Consider the following 18300-nt stretch of genomic DNA (forward strand, 5'->3'; position numbering starts at 1 on the left):
CATTTTGTGACCCTTGGATGTAATATTGGATGTATGGCTAGGGTTTAGATTGGACCCTCTATATAAGGAGCTCTAAACTTATGTAAAATTTAGATTGAGTTTAAGATTAAAATTATGAGTTTGAAAACTGAGTTTTCTACTCGCTTTCTTCTTGCTTAGTGCGGAAAACCCTCCATTTGCTTAGTGCTTTGGGGCGGAATTTAGTCCTTGCTTCGTGATCTTGGACGAGATTCCTAGTCTTAGACTTGCTTCGTGATCTCGTCTAAGTCATATCCTTGTTTAGTCACAAATACAGCCTATTTCGAGTCCAATTCTGTCCAAAATCGAGTCCTTGACGTTTTACTCCAATATTAGTTCTCGAGCTTTAAGACAAAACTTGAGATATTAGTTATCGAGCTTTAAGACAAAACTATGACGCAAAAATCTTAAAATTGGTCGCTTGTACTAATTATAGTACAATCGAGTTTACAACTTTTTTCCCTTGTATTAGTTACAATGAGAAAATAATCACTAAAATCGTCACTTTTTAATAATAAACTAGTATATTTACCTTCTATCAAAAAAACATTCACATTTAATCGAAAAATAATCATTTTCCTTCCATTGTATCTTACGACCGTCAAAGCATCAGCGTAAACGTCCGTTTTCCAAAACGGGTTTACATTACTGATATACAGTCCGTAGTCCGTTCCATTGGTAGTTTGGTACCTCGTGGGGCGTGCATGAGATATTGAGAGTGTATGTATGGTCACGTGCGAGACTGCGTTGCAGTGCATGACTTTTAGTGACCTCGTGGATCATCCCCTGCTTTACTTCATTTTCAATTTTTTGTTGCTCACCAAACTTTACAAAAATATCCAATCACCATTCCCTCCAAACCTTTATGGTCCTTATTCCTTAATTAGTAATTACCTACTGTACTTCCCCCATAAATCATTTTTTATTATTTGTCTCTTTTTATATCGTACTGTATATAATTTTATCAGATGTTTTGTACTAATATGTCTAATTTGTCTTTAGTTAATAGAAAAACTATCAAAAATATTAAGCAATTATATAAATAGGCGTCTTATTATTGTTGAATAACAAATGGCTAAACTAAAAAAGAATTTCCGCAAATATACTCCCTCCATTACTTATTATATGGACTCTCTCCAATTCCCAATGTTTTGATTACTTATTATATGTCGTTCTAGGTGTTTTGATTTTTTGCATTATACTTGTCGTTTTAGCCCTTCTATCATTAAAACTCTCCAATTCCCAATGTTTTGGTCACATGAAATCTCTATATGAGCCAATAGAATGCACGAAAGAAAAGAACATGATAAGCAATGCACTCTTTCTTATGGACACGTGCAAAAAAAGGTGCAGAAAAAGTGAATTAAGAGATTAAAAAAGTAGAATAAATGCATGCCTTATTTTGTGTGCTTCAATCTAAAACGTCATAAAATAAATAATGGAGAAAGTAATAATTATTTTCTTCTCACACATTTTGGCTGATATAGTGTTATGACTTACGGAGTATAAGAGTATAAGACGGGATCATGAAAGATCGTGTCACTATCCTCATTCTCTTTGACATGCAACTATGTAAGCGGAGTAATGAATTGTTAGACCAATAGAATAGAACGCTCACGTTTAACCGTTTTTATTGATCGGTTGTTATTGTGTGTTACGTCTCACGCCCTCAGTTTGTATAAAAATCACTCTTTTTTTTTTTTGGCAAGCAAAGGGAGAATCCCTCTTCCAGCTACCAGCCCCAGCTTTATCGGGGTTGCCCCACGAAGGCCGACCAGGCTGATCCAAGGAGCGAGCAAACCCTCGGACACCCAGACACCGGCAAGCCCAGGGTCCACTTATTCAACGGGGTTTCCCCTCGAAGGCCGAAATAACCGCATGCGTACCCCACAGTGGAATTTCACTCTTTTATTAATAACAATAAATCAATCAATGTTTTTTTTTTTTAAAAAAAGACCGTCTTATTCTAGAATTTGTGCTTGTTGACCTTCAAATTCCGGATCAACCAATCAATGTATCCATCATAAAATTTACTGACACGTTTTAAGGTTAAAACCAATGTAATCGTCGTAATTTATTTAGAACAATAATTGGGGTCATAGATATTACCGATTTTGCAGCACAGGATCATCATGGAACATTTAAAAGCCAAATTCATCTCACCCAACAACCCACCATACTCTAATCAGCAATCTCGAGATCTGAGCACTCATATTTTCCAACCTAACCAATAGAGTGTCGCAAATTTTAGTTAATCTGTCGGAAAAATGAGAACTTTAACGACGGAAAATCATCTCCGACATCTTGAGTCTTTTAAGACGCTTCCTTCTGGCGCCGGTAAAATTCCGCAGCTAAATTCCGTCATTCTTGGAGAAGCTCTTGCTACTGAACAAAACGACCTCGTTTTCCCCAGTCATGATTTCTCTTCAATTGCCAATGTCCCTTCTTCTTCCAAGGTCCATTTTTTTTCTCTGGAATTTACAATAATTATTATGTAAGATCGTACAGTGTGAAACAGTGTTCTATATTAAAAAAAAAAAAACTCAATTATTGATGGCAATAAATGTGTATTTTAATCGTCTTATTACTGTATATGATTTGTGTGGAATTTAATAGAATATTCAGTAAATTTTATTTGGTGGGCAGCTTTTTTTTGATTTGTTAATGTTGGTGATGTGTATTGGGATTTGAGTATTTGATCCTCTGGCTAAATATAGAATGATGGGTTTGAATAATATTACTCGCTCCATTCAGTTATTTGTTTATCTTTTATATTATTTGTGACGGGTATTTTAATCAAAGGTAAACAAATGATTGGGACGGAGGGAGCATAGGGTAAATATGACGGGTTTCAAATTTCAATGTTTATGAATGCTGTGTTTTTGTTGGAATGTGTAGTATTTGGAGATGTATAAAAGATCAGTGGAGGATCCATCAGGGTTTTGGTCAGACATTGCATCAGAATTTCACTGGAAGTTGAAATGGGGAGATGATGTTTGTTCAGAGAATTTGGATGTGAGAAACGGAAATGTTAGCATTGAGGTCAGTGATTAATGATTAATGTATTTTTGTGTGTTAAACTTGATCTCATAGCTTTAACCAAAAGATTGTAACTTGGGCTTTTCAAAAAAAAAAAAAAAAAGATTGTAACTTGGGTATAAATTTCGATTTCGAGTACTAGTAGTGTAAGGTTTATTGATTTTAGTAAATTTGTGATCTGGACAGTGGTTTAAAGGTGGGCTCACCAACATTTGCTATAACTGCTTGGACCGAAATGTGGAGCTCGGTGATGGTGATAAAATTGCATTGTATTGGGAAGGGAATGACCTGGGTTCTGATGACAGTTTAACTTATAGCCAGCTTCTGGAGAAAGTTTGCCAGGTGATTGTTGAAGTTTGTTTCTTTCGGCTTGTTACAAACGGAAGAGCTTAGTGGTTTGTGTGGAGTGATGGTTTATGTGGAGGTTGTAATCCAATCAATCTGTATGTTTGTGACAGCTAGCGAATTACTTGAAAGATGTTGGTGTTAAGAAGGGTGATGCTGTTGTTATCTACTTACCCATGCTCTTGGAACTGCCAATTGCAATGCTGGCATGTGCTCGTATTGGGGCTATCCACTCGGTACTTTATAACTTCCTTTCTTATTCTTGTACAATCTCTATCTTATTAGTCAAACAATGTCCATGTTCACCCATATTTTTTCGCAATTTACGATAGTGACAACATTTAGAAATGAAATGTCGATATGAGAACAGTTTTTTTCGTGATGAATCAAAACGGCAAGTTGTACATTATATCGCTATTTATGTTATGCCAAATTAATGATCATAATTGGCTTATAGGTTGATTGCCAAAGTCAAATAGGGTCAATAAAATTGGACGGAGTACAATTTTTCGGTGGTATTATTCTATGAATTACGGCTTTATGGCTGATGCCATCACTTTCATGTTTAGGTTGTCTTTGCTGGGTTCTCTGCAGAGTCTCTTTCTCAGAGAATCGTGGATTGCAAGCCAAAGGTGGTCCTGACCTGTAATGCCGTAAAAAGAGGAGCAAAGGTCATTGGGCTCAAAGATATTGTTGATGCTGCTCTAGATGATTCAGCTAAGAATGGCATTTCCGTAGGTACACACTGATCATTTTCTTGGTGACTATTTTAACAGCTTCCACTCCTTTGAGCCTTTTACCTTCTTCAATCAAATGAATGATTTTAATGAGATAAAAAGACCACAACGGCGTGGTTTTGCACAGTTGCATACTTTCCATAATACCCGTAGGTTTAGGACAACTCAATTGACTTCTATGATTTGAATAAAACAAAAGAAAACTAATATTTTGTTTGTATGGTGAAGTAGCCTAAGATAATTAATAGAGTATTTTTGTGTTTGGTGAAATAGCACACTTCAGTTTTCTATAATGTTTATCTGTTGATGCGGATTGCATGGTTCATTTAGTAGATCGATCATTGGTTACTGTTCCAACCCATGATTAGTCTAAAGTAGCTTGTTTAGCCACTTCATCAGTTCATTGTACAATTGGTTTGTACCCTGAGTCACTCTTTGACCCGTGTCATGCGTGATGCATCTTTTTGGACTTTTTCAATTGTTTGGTTTTTTCATTACTCAACATGACATGATAATTGTAAAGGTATTCTTCTAATTATTTGCATCTTTGCATGACAAAGAGGATTTTCTGATTCACCATAGCTTCCCCTAATCAACAACATTCCCTTAATCCTCAATCCATACTTGTATCTTTCGCGATCATCTTTTATATAGATTTGCTTAAATTTTGAGATGATGCTCCTATTATCTGGACAATGATTATTACCCTGAAACTTCATTGAAACAGATGTGTGCTTGACATATGAAAACCAATCAGCAATGAAAAGAGAAAATACCAAATGGAAGGAAGGGCGAGATATCTGGTGGCAGGTTAGTAGACTTTTATTGTCAGATTATGGATAATTTCCCTGTATAATACAATCGTGTTATTCGTACAATGCGCGATGTGCTTCTTTTCATGGGCATGATTTTGCAATTACCGTAGAAAGTTTCCACTGTATTCAAAAAAAGTAGCATATACGTTGACTCTATTAAGTTATTAACCTATTTAGATGGAAAAGGGAAATTGTAGCATTTCATTTCCAAGTGGTTTACTAATCATGACAACTTAGAGTCGATTTGACATCCTTTCGGTTCTGTAGGATGTTGTTCCAAAGTACCCCAGTTCTTGTGCTGTTGAATGGGTTGATGCCGAAGATCCGTTGTTCCTGCTTTACACTAGTGGAAGCACCGGAAAACCTAAGGTAACAATGTTATCATTTATTTAATTGGTTCTTTTGCTTGGTCAATGTCTTATATAATCCGTGGGGTCTTATTGTAGGGTGTCGTGCATACAACAGGAGGATACATGGTTTACACCGCAACAACATTCAAGTATGCATTTGATTACAAGCCTTCAGATGTCTACTGGTAAGATTGTCCGAGTAACCCAGATGCAATATTGTTATATGTCTATCTATCATCTGTTTTGTCTTTTTTTTTTTTTTTTTTTCTTAACAAACACTTCCCTTTGAGAAAATTTCGATTGTGCATCTATGGTCGACTGTACTATGTAGCAGAATTTCTTAGAAGTTGTTTATTCCCAATCATGACATAGGTGCACAGCAGACTGTGGCTGGATTACTGGACATAGTTATGTCACATATGGTCCTTTGCTCAATGGCGCAAGCTGTATTGTTTTTGAAGGGGTAATTACCGTCCCTCTTCCTTAGTTTGTTTTAGATAGATATGTATAATTTTTGCTGCTCTTAGATTGGATCTATCCTTGTTTATCTGTAAAATTGAAATACTTTCCTGCAGAAAACTAACCACAGAAATACATATTTTAAACATGGTGTTCTAATTTAAACTCTTGATAGCGGCTTCTTCAGTTCCTTGAATTTAATTTATCTCTGTCATTATTCTTTGATCAAGTTTATGCTGATCTTCCTGGGCAATCATGCCGGAAGTAGATTCAGTATAAGTTTCCTGTAGAACACTGTCAGCTATCGGTTCCGAATAAAAATACACACATTAATTACAACTTATGTGAACTACGAATGTGCTATCATGTTTGCTGGACGAAAAAGAAAACTCAGATATTACAAATTCTTATGGCAAACCAATTCACCATTTACTGTTCTCATTCTGCCTTAAAAGTGATGTTCTGCAGGTTTCCTTTTTCCTTTTCATTCTGTTCAATAGGTTCTTGATGGTTATTGCGCTCTGGTTTTGTCAATTACTCTTTGAACCTAATCGTTTGCTAGTCTTAAATTTGTTGCTTAAGATTTTATATTCTATTATCTACAAATGGGGTAATGTTAATTCAAATTTCAAACTCCTTGGGGCAAAACCTGAACCAGCAGGAACAAATGACCGTAAAACGGAGTAATTTGGCAAAAAATGTAGGAAATAGGCCTGAAAATCGTGTTACTATTCAGTTGCTAAGTTATACTTCTGTGTTCATGCTAAATTATGAGTTATGCCTAATCAAAACTTATGGTTGATAATTGGTTTGTAGACTCCTACTTATCCAGATGCCGGACGTTGTTGGGACGTTGTTGATAAATACAAAGTTAGTATATTCTACACTGCCCCTACGCTAGTCAGATCTCTCATGCGTGAGGGCAAGGAGGTAAGAGCTATGTCAAAATGTCTTTCATATCTTATAAAAGTACAATCAACCTCTCTTGTTCTTGCTAAGATTTTCTTTCACCATACTCAGGCGATTGTAATGTTGATGGCAGGCTTCTTTAATGCTGCTTTAAAATATTGTAGTATAGTACTGCCTCCATCCCATTTATATTTTCCCTGTTTGACTTTGACAATCAAACAATGTCTGACCGAAATTTCCGCAGTATATTATACTTCATATAGAAGCTTATTTAGAATAAAAAAAAAGTTTTTTCTCTAAATATTACGGAGTATAGCATATCGATTAATTGGTTGTTTTAAAATTCTACATTTTTACATCCAAATATACTTTGTGAAATTTATGCTCAAAAGTTGGCATCGGTAGAAAACTAAATATATAATGGGAAAATATAAATGTGACGGAGGTAATACCTCCTTTTCTAACTGTTGTCCTGTTGCTCCTTTACAAACAGGAAGAGCTGTTTTTTAATGAACTCGTTCAGTTTTTCTTTTAATACCCATTGGTGTTAATGCAGCATGTGACTCGTTATTCTCGCACATCATTACGGATTCTAGGAAGTGTAGGAGAGCCAATCAATCCCAGCGCATGGAGGTTAACCAACTATGGCTCTTTTCTCTCTATGATGATGGTGGTTAAATAAGAGTTATTGACCTTTTGTAATTCTTTCTTGCAGGTGGTTCTTCAATGTTGTCGGAGATTCGAGATGCCCTATTTCTGACACTTGGTGGCAGACTGAAACCGGTGGCTTTATGGTACGCTGTTTTTTTTATCATTACATCTTGTTTTCTCGGTCATTTTAAGAACTCGCGTCTGAGACGAAGCCACTAACCCTATAATTGAATGACAAATACATAAGGTCTGGTTTGGTCTCATACAAAGCTCATTAATGGTGCTTGCTGACTTTTGTTATACGAGTGTACTGACTTGTCTTTGTTTTAACCCGCAGTTAACTCCTATACCTGGTGCCTGGCCACAGAAGCCAGGTTCCGCCACTTTTCCTTTCTTTGGAGTTCAGGTAGTGTCTTGAGAGTTACTATTTGTACTCTTTTATTTCTCAACCTCTTTACCAACGCGTGAAGTTGGTTCTAATTATTACATCCGTCTACTTCCAGCCTGTCATTGTTGATGAGAAGGGTAATGAGATTGAAGGTGAGTGTAGTGGATATCTATGTATCAAGCATTCATGGCCTTCAGCTTTCCGTACTTTATATGGTGATCATGAAAGATATGAGACAACATATTTCAAGCCATTTCCAGGCTATTACTTTACCGGTGATGGTTGTAGTAGGTACGCTTGCATTTTTGTCAGCTCGAAATTTGAAAGGATACCTGGCTTTTGTTTCACTTGTTGATGGTGGAACAATTTCGTGTGTTACTCAGGGACAAAGATGGTTACTACTGGCTCACTGGCAGAGTAGATGATGTTATCAATGTCAGGTATGGTAGTGTCAAATTACGTGGTGTCATATGCGGTATGCCTATGATCTGTTACTCGGACTCTGCTTAGTCATCGGATGTGAGTGCGTGTCGTGGTCTCACAATCATTTTTCTGGCCTAAACTAAAACATCAAAAGTGTTGTGTCATATCGAAAGGAGCATCTTGTTCTAGTTCCATTTTACTTCAACACTTCGCTTTTGGGGCCATACCATGTTCGACACCAACAACTTCTTCTAAAAGAGCCAAAAAAAAAAAGGAATTTCTGCATGGCAAAAATTAGAGGAAGAAACTCTGAATGAAATGTTTTCAAGGATTTTAAGATATTTTTAATCAAACATCTACCTATTTACTCTAAAAGTTTAAAATATTTTAATTTTATAACTGCATTTTTGTTTTGAACTTTGAGGGTGTGTCCCTACTCCCTAGTCCCTACTTACACCCATATCCTCATTAATAGGAGACGCCCGAGACGGTCCTTGGGTCTAAAGAATCGTGCCGAGTCAACACTGGGATACATAGGAGACAATCATTGTGTCTAAAGTTTATGTGGAGTAATATACTTGGATATTACTCATTTCAGATACCCGTACCCAAATCCGAGTAAAACAGGTCGTGCCGACACACAAGGAAACCTTACATGTGACATACACATCCGTCTTTTTAAGCATTTTGATCCTTTTTTGTTCGTTTTATGTAGTGGTCACCGTATTGGTACTGCTGAAGTGGAATCCGCCCTAGTGTCTCATCCACAGTGTGCCGAGGCTGCTGTTGTTGGTGTTGAGCATGAGGTATTTTTACACATTAAACAGATTTCTCTTTCGGCTCGACTTCGGTTTATTTGCATCGAATCCTTATCTTTTTCTTTTCTAATTTTATTTTTCATTTCTTGTCTTCTTTTTTTGTCAGGTTAAAGGGCAGGGCATCTATGCATTCGTTACCTTGGTAGAGGGTGTTCCTTACAGTGAAGAGCTTCGAAAAAGCCTTATCGTAAGCGTACGTCAGCAGGTTAGTTTTCCGCTTGCCATCGTTCTCCCCCAGACCTGTAGTAAATTTTGGAACATGCAATTAGTTCACATTCAAGATGTCTCATTCTTATGTCATGTGAAACCTACCGGCTTGCCGTGGTTCTCCCTCAAAACTACTTCTAACAAGGTATGATTACCGGCCTTTTCAATGTATGATTATTGGCTCAACTAACATTAGAAACCGTTGGAAAACGGACAGATAGGAGCATTTGCAGCTCCAGATAAGATTCACTGGGCACCAGGACTTCCAAAAACGAGGAGTGGTAAAATAATGAGAAGGATTTTGAGGAAGATTGCTGCAAGACAGCTAGATGAACTTGGTGACACCAGCACCTTAGCCGAACCAAATGTTGTTGATCAGCTCATTGCCCTTGCCGATGTATAAAACTTTCAAGTCGACCTGTTGTTGACAAATTCTACTTCGACGTGGCATTTGTACAGGGGATTGATTTCGGATGTTCAGGAAGACACCCCGCAAAATCATGCAGGCGAAATTACATAGGTTCATTTTGTGTTTCAGTCCATTGTATTGTTGCTTTTGTTAATTATGTTACCTCATTTTTGAACTGAAATCACATCGAAAGAGAGTTTATTCAATTCATTGTTTGCATCGTATTAGTTTGTGAACATGAGAATAAATGTAATGGTTTACTTGCAAAATGTGGTTGTAAAATTATTAGTTTGTGAGCATGAAAATAAATGTAATGGTTTACTTGCAAAATGTGGTTGTAAAATTATTGGAGAACACGAAACTCTTAAAATAAATGTGTTATGGTTTACTTGCAAAATGTGCTAATTACTTTTCTTTTCATCTTCACCTTCATAATTTTGAAACTAAGGCCCTGTTCTTTTGGACTTAATTTCAGTTCTAATAAGTTCAGTTCAGTTCAGTTCAGCTCCATTAATTTCATTTCATTTCATTTCAGTTCAGTTCAGTTCAATTCAGATCAGTTCAGTTCAGTTTATTTCAACATTAATATTATTATTCTTATTTCATAATCATCATCTTCTTATTATTATTATTATTATTAGGGTTATTTAACGAAAATACTCCAAACTATTGGGGTGCTTCTCAAAATACTACTAACTGTGTTTTAACTACCATTATACCCAACTATTTCACCCTTTCTCTTTTAATAGAATTGTCCCTTTATTAACCTGTGACAGCAGGTAAAATTAAGTGTGGATCCCACATTCTTCTTCTTCTTCCCTAAGCCACCATTCTTCTCCTTCCAAATCCATCCCCGACTTTTTAAAATGCCAACTACCCTCCATTTTCTTTCCATAACCTACCATTCACCATTAAACTCAATAATTCTTCTTCCCCGAATAGAAACAAAATACCCAGATTAAAACTCGGACCATCAAAAATCCAAATCTGGGCAAGTTCCTTTTATGAAAATATAACTCTCTATCACCACAATTAAAACGAAAATAGGCAGATTAAAACGAAAATGATTTAAGAAGCATCCAAATTAAAGAGCTTTAACTATCATCAGCGCCACAATTAAAACACAAATACCCAAATCTGGGCAAATTCCACTTTGTTGAATTAAATCTCACCACCACCACTACATCACCTATAAAAACAAGAGAACCCCAGCGTCCTTCTCCATTCACAAACATAACAAATTAACAACGCATCCAATTCCTCGCTTCAAGCTCGCTGGTCATACATCGTCACTCTCGCTTCAAATTCCTTTGAGAAGAACAAACAACAATCTTGCATCTTTTATGTTAAAACCGGAGCAAAGTTTAAGTCCAAAGATTGCATCTTTTCATTTGGTTTTTGTTTGATAAAGGAATATCATGATGTTGGGAGTTATTGTTTACTTAAAAATGTGGAAACATTTGTTGGATTTCTTTTAATTTGTGAATGAAAAAAGAAGGGATGTTGGGAACAAAACAGATTTGTAGGGAATGTCGTTGAGATGAAATATTAATCTGGGACTTAAATTTGTGAATGAAAAAAGGAATGATATGATGGATTAAGGTTGGGTGAGTAATAGGCAAGTTTTCAAGGAGGAGGAGAGGATGACTTGTTAAAGAGGTAGTCGGTCACCTGAGTGTAGTATGAGAAGAATGAGTCAATTATATGGTTTATTGTAAGTTAAATTGAAGTATAGAGTAATTTAAGAAGACCAGCAATAGTTTAGAGTATTTATATTAAATAACCCTTATTATTATTATTATTATTATTATTATTAATGTATTTACTATTGTTATTACTATTATTATTATTATATTATTTTTATATTTATTATATTACTATTATATTTATTAATAATTAATTTGTATTGTTTATATTATTATATTTATATTTAATATTATTATTATTATTATATTATATTTATTATTTTATTAATATGTTCATTATTATTATTAATATTATTCATAACAAATTTATTATTATTATTATTATTATTATTATTATTATTATTATTATATTAATAAGTTATTATATTATATTTATTATTTTATTAATATATTCATTATTATTAATATTATTAATCACATATTTATTATTATTATATTTAATATTATTATATTAATAAGTTATTATATTAGACCTATTATTATTATTATTACTATATTTATTGTTATATTACTATTTTATTTTTTATATACCTTATTAGATTATTATTATTAGATTATATTAATATATTATTATTCGTAATGAATAATATTATTATAATATTTATTATTATTATTGGTATTATTGTCATTATAATATTTATTATTATTATTATTATTATTATTATTATTATTATTATTTGATTCGAGATCGATCAGTTGATTTGATTGATTAAACTTCATTAAGTTAAGTTGATTCGATTCACTCCATTAAGTGCGATTGATTCGATTCAATTGATTCATACAATTCAAATCCAAAAAATGCGCTAAGACCCTTAACTATATAATTGACCATCAACTATTTAGCTGACATGGGAAATGGGCTCTTGGATTGGAGGTTGATTGTACTTTGTCCGTAACGACAAGAGTCTTAGAATTGGAGGATAAATTTCAGCCCGCTTGGGTAATTTGCAATCGTCATTGCTCTTTCAAGTACGACTTTTACTCTTTCCTGTACTTTTTATCATTATTTTTCCTTCCACTGCCCTTCCCTTCCTTTGCCCTTCCTCTGAGAAACCAAAAAAAGGGAAAAAAAAAAACGAATTCCATATTTCTCTCACAAAATTGAATTCAAATTAATCAATTATGTATTATAATTCTCAAGTTCATGAGGCAATGATTCTAACATTCCAACTCAATTAATTATGCATTAAGTATATCAAATTAGCGAGATTTAATTGATTTATGGTTTAGGAAAATTAGGGTTAATGAAAATTAAGAATATAGGAAAGTGTGGCTAGGTAGTAGAGGCGGACGTCGGAGGTCGGAGGTGGTGCGAGTGGTTCTAAGGTGGGCGGCCTGGATGTGGTGGGGACGGTTCTAGGTTGGTAGGTCTGCATTTGCGATCGGGAGTGGTGGCAGCACAGGGGGTGGTTCAATGGTGGTTTGGGAGGTGCGGGTCTCAGGAACTGCGACTCTGAGGAGGTGGTCTGGCCGACAGGGAGGGGCGGCGGGGGTTAGTGCAGGGTGGCTGTCGGTGGCGGTGGTTAGCTGGTCGTAGTTGAGGTGAGTAAATTGAGAAGATAAATTGGAGTGAAACAAAATTGTAAATGAAGGTATTTTTAAAGGGTATAATCGTCAATTGTGTCCATGATTGAGTAAATCATGTCCATGATTGAGCATAACCCATTTGCAATTAGTCCAATTAGTCTGGAGAAGATAAGCGACAAAGCAATTGAAGGTGTTTCAATGGAGTTTTTTTTTTTTTTTTTTTTTTTTTTTTGATAACATTTTCAGCTCAATTCTTGTGCTAAGGTGCACCGCAAAATTACTTTCTGAATATTATTGGTACATTTACTTCCAAACACTTTCTAATGAGGTTTTTCACAGAAAGTCGTAAAATTCAAAACAACGAGAACATTTTAGAAACCGAGTTAAATCTCTAACTCGATAAGCATTTTCCTTCAGTTGTCCAAAATTCCTTGCCAGCGGGAGAAAGTTACCAAAACGTACAAAATAAAAATTGAAGCAACCCCAAAATGAGGTGTCAGAACGATAAATTGTTCCACCTAGAAAACAAGAATAACTCGCCATTGTTTTCAAATCATCCACAACATCACAGCTTTTGTATTCCCATTCAGCAACAAACTTAGACGAGAACCTTTATTTGACCCAAAAGATCATCATTCTGAGATGCACATGCCTGCAGTTCAAGACAAAAAGTGTTAGAATACTCATCCATGGCACATGCATACTAAAACCAAGCAAATAGATAATAAACCCATTGAATGACGATGATTATCATTCAACGCGCAGTACAAATAGCAATCAATGTCACGATAGGCCGATAGCATATACTCGTATTTCTTTGGAGGAATCACCACAAAGCACTACTGTAAGAAATACATATTAGAAACATAATCTGAGGCACTGGGTGACTGCAAATAATCATACACTGCTCCCTCGAACCCAAAAAAGATTGATCACTCTCAGATAAGGTTCATGTTAAATTGTTAATGAAGAATGAAATAGAACTTTTTGCTGGTTAATAATCCCGATCTACAACTGAAGTAGATATGTCCACCACAATATCAAATTACACAGTACGGGAAGTTCAATAGAGAGCAATATATGAAGATTATAATTCCAACTTTCCAAGGTTCCTAGTATAGGAAGTCGGTCAATTATTTTGGAAGAAATTAAAATTGAATGACCATCATCTTTTGAGGATCGGCCCAATAAATGTAACAAAAGTTTCAAGTTTGCTAGATGTAGTTTCCGCATATACCAATAAAGCAAGCGTATCGTAAAAAGGCATTAACATGATATGATCCACGATAGAACTGGCTACGCTGGCTCAACCCAAAACCTCATCTAAAGGACCAAACCACAGAAAACCTGGCCAACTAGAACACGAAAAATTGGTGAATAAGACCCAACTAACCTAAACGGGGAAGTGGCAAATAAGCCCCATACGTTCGACACTATGTGCAAATTAGCCCCATAACTTTTTACAAGTGCAAATTAACCCCATTAGTTATACCCATGTGCAATTAAGCCCAATTAGAGATATTTAGGTAAATTTCTCGCCGGAAAAAGACGACAAGACACCGGAAAATGACTAGGATTAAATTAAAAAAAAAAAAAACGGTAAACAATCTACTGGTTTGATTTATACGAGAGTTAATTATGATGGCTGTCATATTCTTTCTTTTCTCATGCTTGGTTTGAATCATACGAGTCGTTGAGTACACAGTGCGTTGCATATGTACCTTTGTTTTTCGTCGTCCACTGAACAAAAACTTATTAGGAAAGAATTTGGGAATCAATTCGACTAATTTAAGATCACTTTTTGTGATGATTTTGGATTTTGTGACTTGCTCTTGCTCTTTGATTTCAGTTCCCTTATTTAGTTGTGGTCATGTTTTGATAAAACTGAAGAAACAATCAATGTGTAGGTAAATTGGTAATTAGGCTGCTACGAGTCTACAACAAATCTCGTGAATCTCCTCTGATAAGTGCTTTTTTTATTTGATTTAATCCTAGTCATTTTTCCGGTGTCTTGTCATCTTTTTCCGGCGAGAAATTCACCTAAATATCTCCAATTGGGCTTAATTGCACAGAGGCTATAACTAATGGGGTTAATTTGCATTAGTAGAAACTTATGGGGCTAATTTGCACATAGGGCCAAACGTATGGGGCTTATTTGCCACTTCCCCGCTAACCTAAAGACAAACCTATGACCAAAAAAACTACACAAGCCAAATTATTTCAACAAGGAAACTAACAGCAATAGACAATACTCTGGGTAAGTCAACTAAAGCAAATAAATTAGAGTTGTATGGTTAAAAAGGACAAAGTATTGTATAAGAACAGGTGCCAAACTCTTAAGCAAGTCAACCCCAAAAACATAAACAGGGTGAAAAGGCAACCTACCATCTTTTAACGACCAGCAGAGGGCATGCCCATAATCATGCTCATTGCTCCAGGAACATAAGTGACATGAGGACTCCTTGCCATTGTAGCTGCATTCTCCTTCATAGCTTCAATCTTCCTTAACTCGATCAAACCCATTCCTGCAGAGGCAGTTGCCTCTGAAATCAACTTGGCAGCTTCACTTTCTCCTTCTGCCCTTATAACAGCTGCTCGCTTCTCCTGCTCTGACTTCATAACCACATACCTTGACCTTTCTGCCTCCTGTTGTGCCACTTGCTTCTGTTCCACTGCCTTTGAGAATTCATTTCCATATGACAAGTGAGTGATAGCAACGTCATCAAGCATAATATTGAAATCTTTTGCCCTGCATTTCCAAGTAAAATGCAGTCAGTACTGCCCAACATTCCCAATTAGTCCACTAAAATACAAAATTCTCGATACAGTTCCTTCATCACATCCATAATAATAGCATCATAATTACCTCACATCACAGTCTAAGAACCATCAAATTACCAAACGTAAGTATGCAACTGATCAATATCATTCAATTGGAAGCTGTGCATATGCTATAATAAATTAATAACATCAGAAACCTGAAAGCCCTAAGCGCCAAAACCTATCACGAAAGGAGAACTGGCAGCAATCAACCCCAAACAAAACATGTAATACATACTGCAACAATACAGAAAGCAACAACTCAAGACACATTAGCTGACATACAGGCAGAGAGTCACCCTTTTTGTAGAAGCAAACACCACTTTTGCATAAGAAATTGGATGAACAGCTCAAAAACAAGACACAATAGGGCTCATGGACTAATATTTCAACTTAGCATGATTATATCACACCAACAGTCATTATAACAAACCGGATTCAAATCAGTAATAACTATAAAATGCAACCACATGACAACATGAAATTCGCCAAAAACATACCAAAATACCAGATATCATCAATTAGAAGACAAAAAACAACGTATCTAACCAAACCTAAATGATAGCATGAAACAACTCTTCTGATCATAATCAAACAAATATAAAAACACTATCAAAGAACAATCAATCACAACAACCATAACATAACAAAACCATCAAATCGAAAGAAAATTCTTTTTGATCAAGCTATCCCTAACCAGAGGGTCAACAATCATAACAAACCGGATACAAATTAGAAACTAACAATCAAATACAGTAACTAACAATTGAAAGCGGATACGACTTAGAAACCAACAATCATCAAAAGCAAAACAAAGTAATCAGATACTATTCTTTAACAAAACCTAAATCACAACGTAGCTTAATTTCTTGGATCATAATCAAACAAACAAAATAATACTGCATAATCAATGCATCAATCAATAGCCTAAATCATCAGTAATAACAGATTATATCATATAATCTCGAACCGAACCTAAATCAAAACATAATAAAAACCTTTTCAATCGCAATCGAACAAACAAATCAATACGACCTAATCAAGCTATCCGTCAAATCAATCAAAACACAACGAAAACAACAAAGTTGAATAAACAACCTCTTAATCAAGCTATCCCTAACAAGAGCAGAAACCCTAGGCCTCTCAGTAAGCAATTGATCAGCATTAAATTGCGCAACAACAGATTTCAAAACCTCATTACCGATACTCGGTAACACCTTCTCATCATACTCAGTACCAAGATGCTGAAAAATCACTGGTAATTTCGCTTCATCAGGTCGAGAAAGAACCCTAAGTGTAAGATTAACCATCTGAAGATCTTTTGTTCCGGAAATCGAGGAGAACTGATGAGGACGGGTGCGAATATCGAAGATGTAGGGTTTCTGAAGCCATGGAATCAAGAAATGTGTCCCTTCGCCGGCGGTTTCGTCAAGTACACCGCGAAAACGGTCGAAAAGAACGGCTTTTTCGCCGCCGTCAACGGTGTAGAGGGCGGAGTTGATGGCGGTGGTGCCGATACCTAGGGTTAGGGCTACGCGTGCGATGTTTGTTAGGACGGAGACGGCTTGTTGTGCGTTACCCGCCATTGTTGTTGAGTTTTAGGGTTTTAGGAATTTTAGGGTTTAGGGGAGATGGTGAAATAGATCGGTTTTTGTTGGGGTGGGGGTGAAGATTGGATCGTATGGTTGGATACTTGGATGTTGGAACTAGGGCTGACCAAAAAATTCCGAGTAACCGAACCGATTCAATATCCGATCCAATTTTTCGGATATTCGATCCTAAAGTTCAGTTTAGATCGAATATCCGATCAGAAACTTTTGGTATTTGGATCGGATATGAATATTAGAATGAAAACGTTTAAATATTTTATCCGATCCGAAAATATTTTTTTTTAGTATTTACTGTTTTTTCTTTGCAATTTATGACCAATTTTTTAATTAAATTAGCAGTTTTAGATTGTAGTTCTTATACTAGGGTGTTAACTGTTAAGAATTATCCTACGTTACAGTCGGACTATAATTGTAAAATTGTTCCATTTTTTTAGTGTTATTTTTTTTTGTAAAAGGTAAGTATATATTGATATCAAAAACAATTTACATCAAGGGGCCATGTGAAGTTCAGAACAGATATACATGAGACAAAAATAGAAATTACAGAATTATGAACTAGCCAGCTAAGCAAGACAGTCCATCTCCTGTACTGTAAGTGCTGAAGTGTTTCTAGCTCTGAATCTGGAAATTGCAGCTTTGACAGTTTGTTGTACAGTATGTCGCGGGCTGCCAACGCATAAATCAATCCTAGCTTTGTTTCTCGCTTGTCATATAGCATAAGTGATACCAACATGACAAGCACTAATGATCTTTCTCTTGAGCTGACTTTTAGGTCTTTCATTGGAGCTCTAACTACACAAGTTTTCAGGCTGAAATTGAACTGCGAGCAGAGTTTGCAGGTTGTGTATGCAACGAGCATTGAATGGACGTTGATAGAAAAGATGTACATGACTCTCTTCAGCACCACCACATAGCACATAGATAGAATATTGTCCAAATCCCATACGAATCATACGGTCCTTAGTAAAAAATCTATGGAGTTGAAACAGCCCCAAAAATGAAAGACCATTTTGGGATATTCATAGAACTCCACCAAACATGTTTCCATTGCACCCTAGGGTGCACTTGC

General features: G+C 35.7%; 2 protein-coding genes across 2 annotated transcripts; one reads left to right on the forward strand and one right to left on the reverse strand.

Moving 5' to 3' along the window:
- The first annotated feature begins 1891 nt into the window (after positions 1 to 1891).
- LOC141643814 (acetyl-coenzyme A synthetase, chloroplastic/glyoxysomal-like) lies at positions 1892 to 9898 on the forward strand. The gene is made up of 18 exons (XM_074453130.1): positions 1892 to 2474; positions 2917 to 3060; positions 3244 to 3399; positions 3516 to 3638; positions 3972 to 4140; positions 4867 to 4949; positions 5222 to 5323; positions 5401 to 5489; positions 5677 to 5767; positions 6580 to 6693; positions 7229 to 7305; positions 7388 to 7466; positions 7661 to 7729; positions 7827 to 8002; positions 8095 to 8151; positions 8850 to 8940; positions 9059 to 9157; positions 9377 to 9898. Exons 1-18 carry the CDS (start codon positions 2286 to 2288, stop codon positions 9560 to 9562), a joined length of 2094 nt encoding a protein of 697 aa, XP_074309231.1. The 5' UTR covers positions 1892 to 2285; the 3' UTR covers positions 9563 to 9898.
- Positions 9899 to 13170: 3272 nt separating this feature from the next.
- LOC141643809 (prohibitin-3, mitochondrial-like) lies at positions 13171 to 17314 on the reverse strand. The gene is made up of 3 exons (XM_074453124.1): positions 16720 to 17314; positions 15187 to 15550; positions 13171 to 13453 (listed from the first exon to the last, which is right to left on the reverse strand). The coding sequence occupies exons 1-2, from the start codon at positions 17205 to 17207 to the stop codon at positions 15193 to 15195; spliced, it is 846 nt and encodes a 281-aa protein (XP_074309225.1). The 5' UTR covers positions 17208 to 17314; the 3' UTR covers positions 13171 to 13453; positions 15187 to 15192.
- Positions 17315 to 18300: the final 986 nt, after the last annotated feature.

Source organism: Silene latifolia, chromosome 2 (assembly GCF_048544455.1).
Source record: "Silene latifolia isolate original U9 population chromosome 2, ASM4854445v1, whole genome shotgun sequence".
Taxonomy (NCBI): Eukaryota; Viridiplantae; Streptophyta; class Magnoliopsida; order Caryophyllales; family Caryophyllaceae; genus Silene; species Silene latifolia.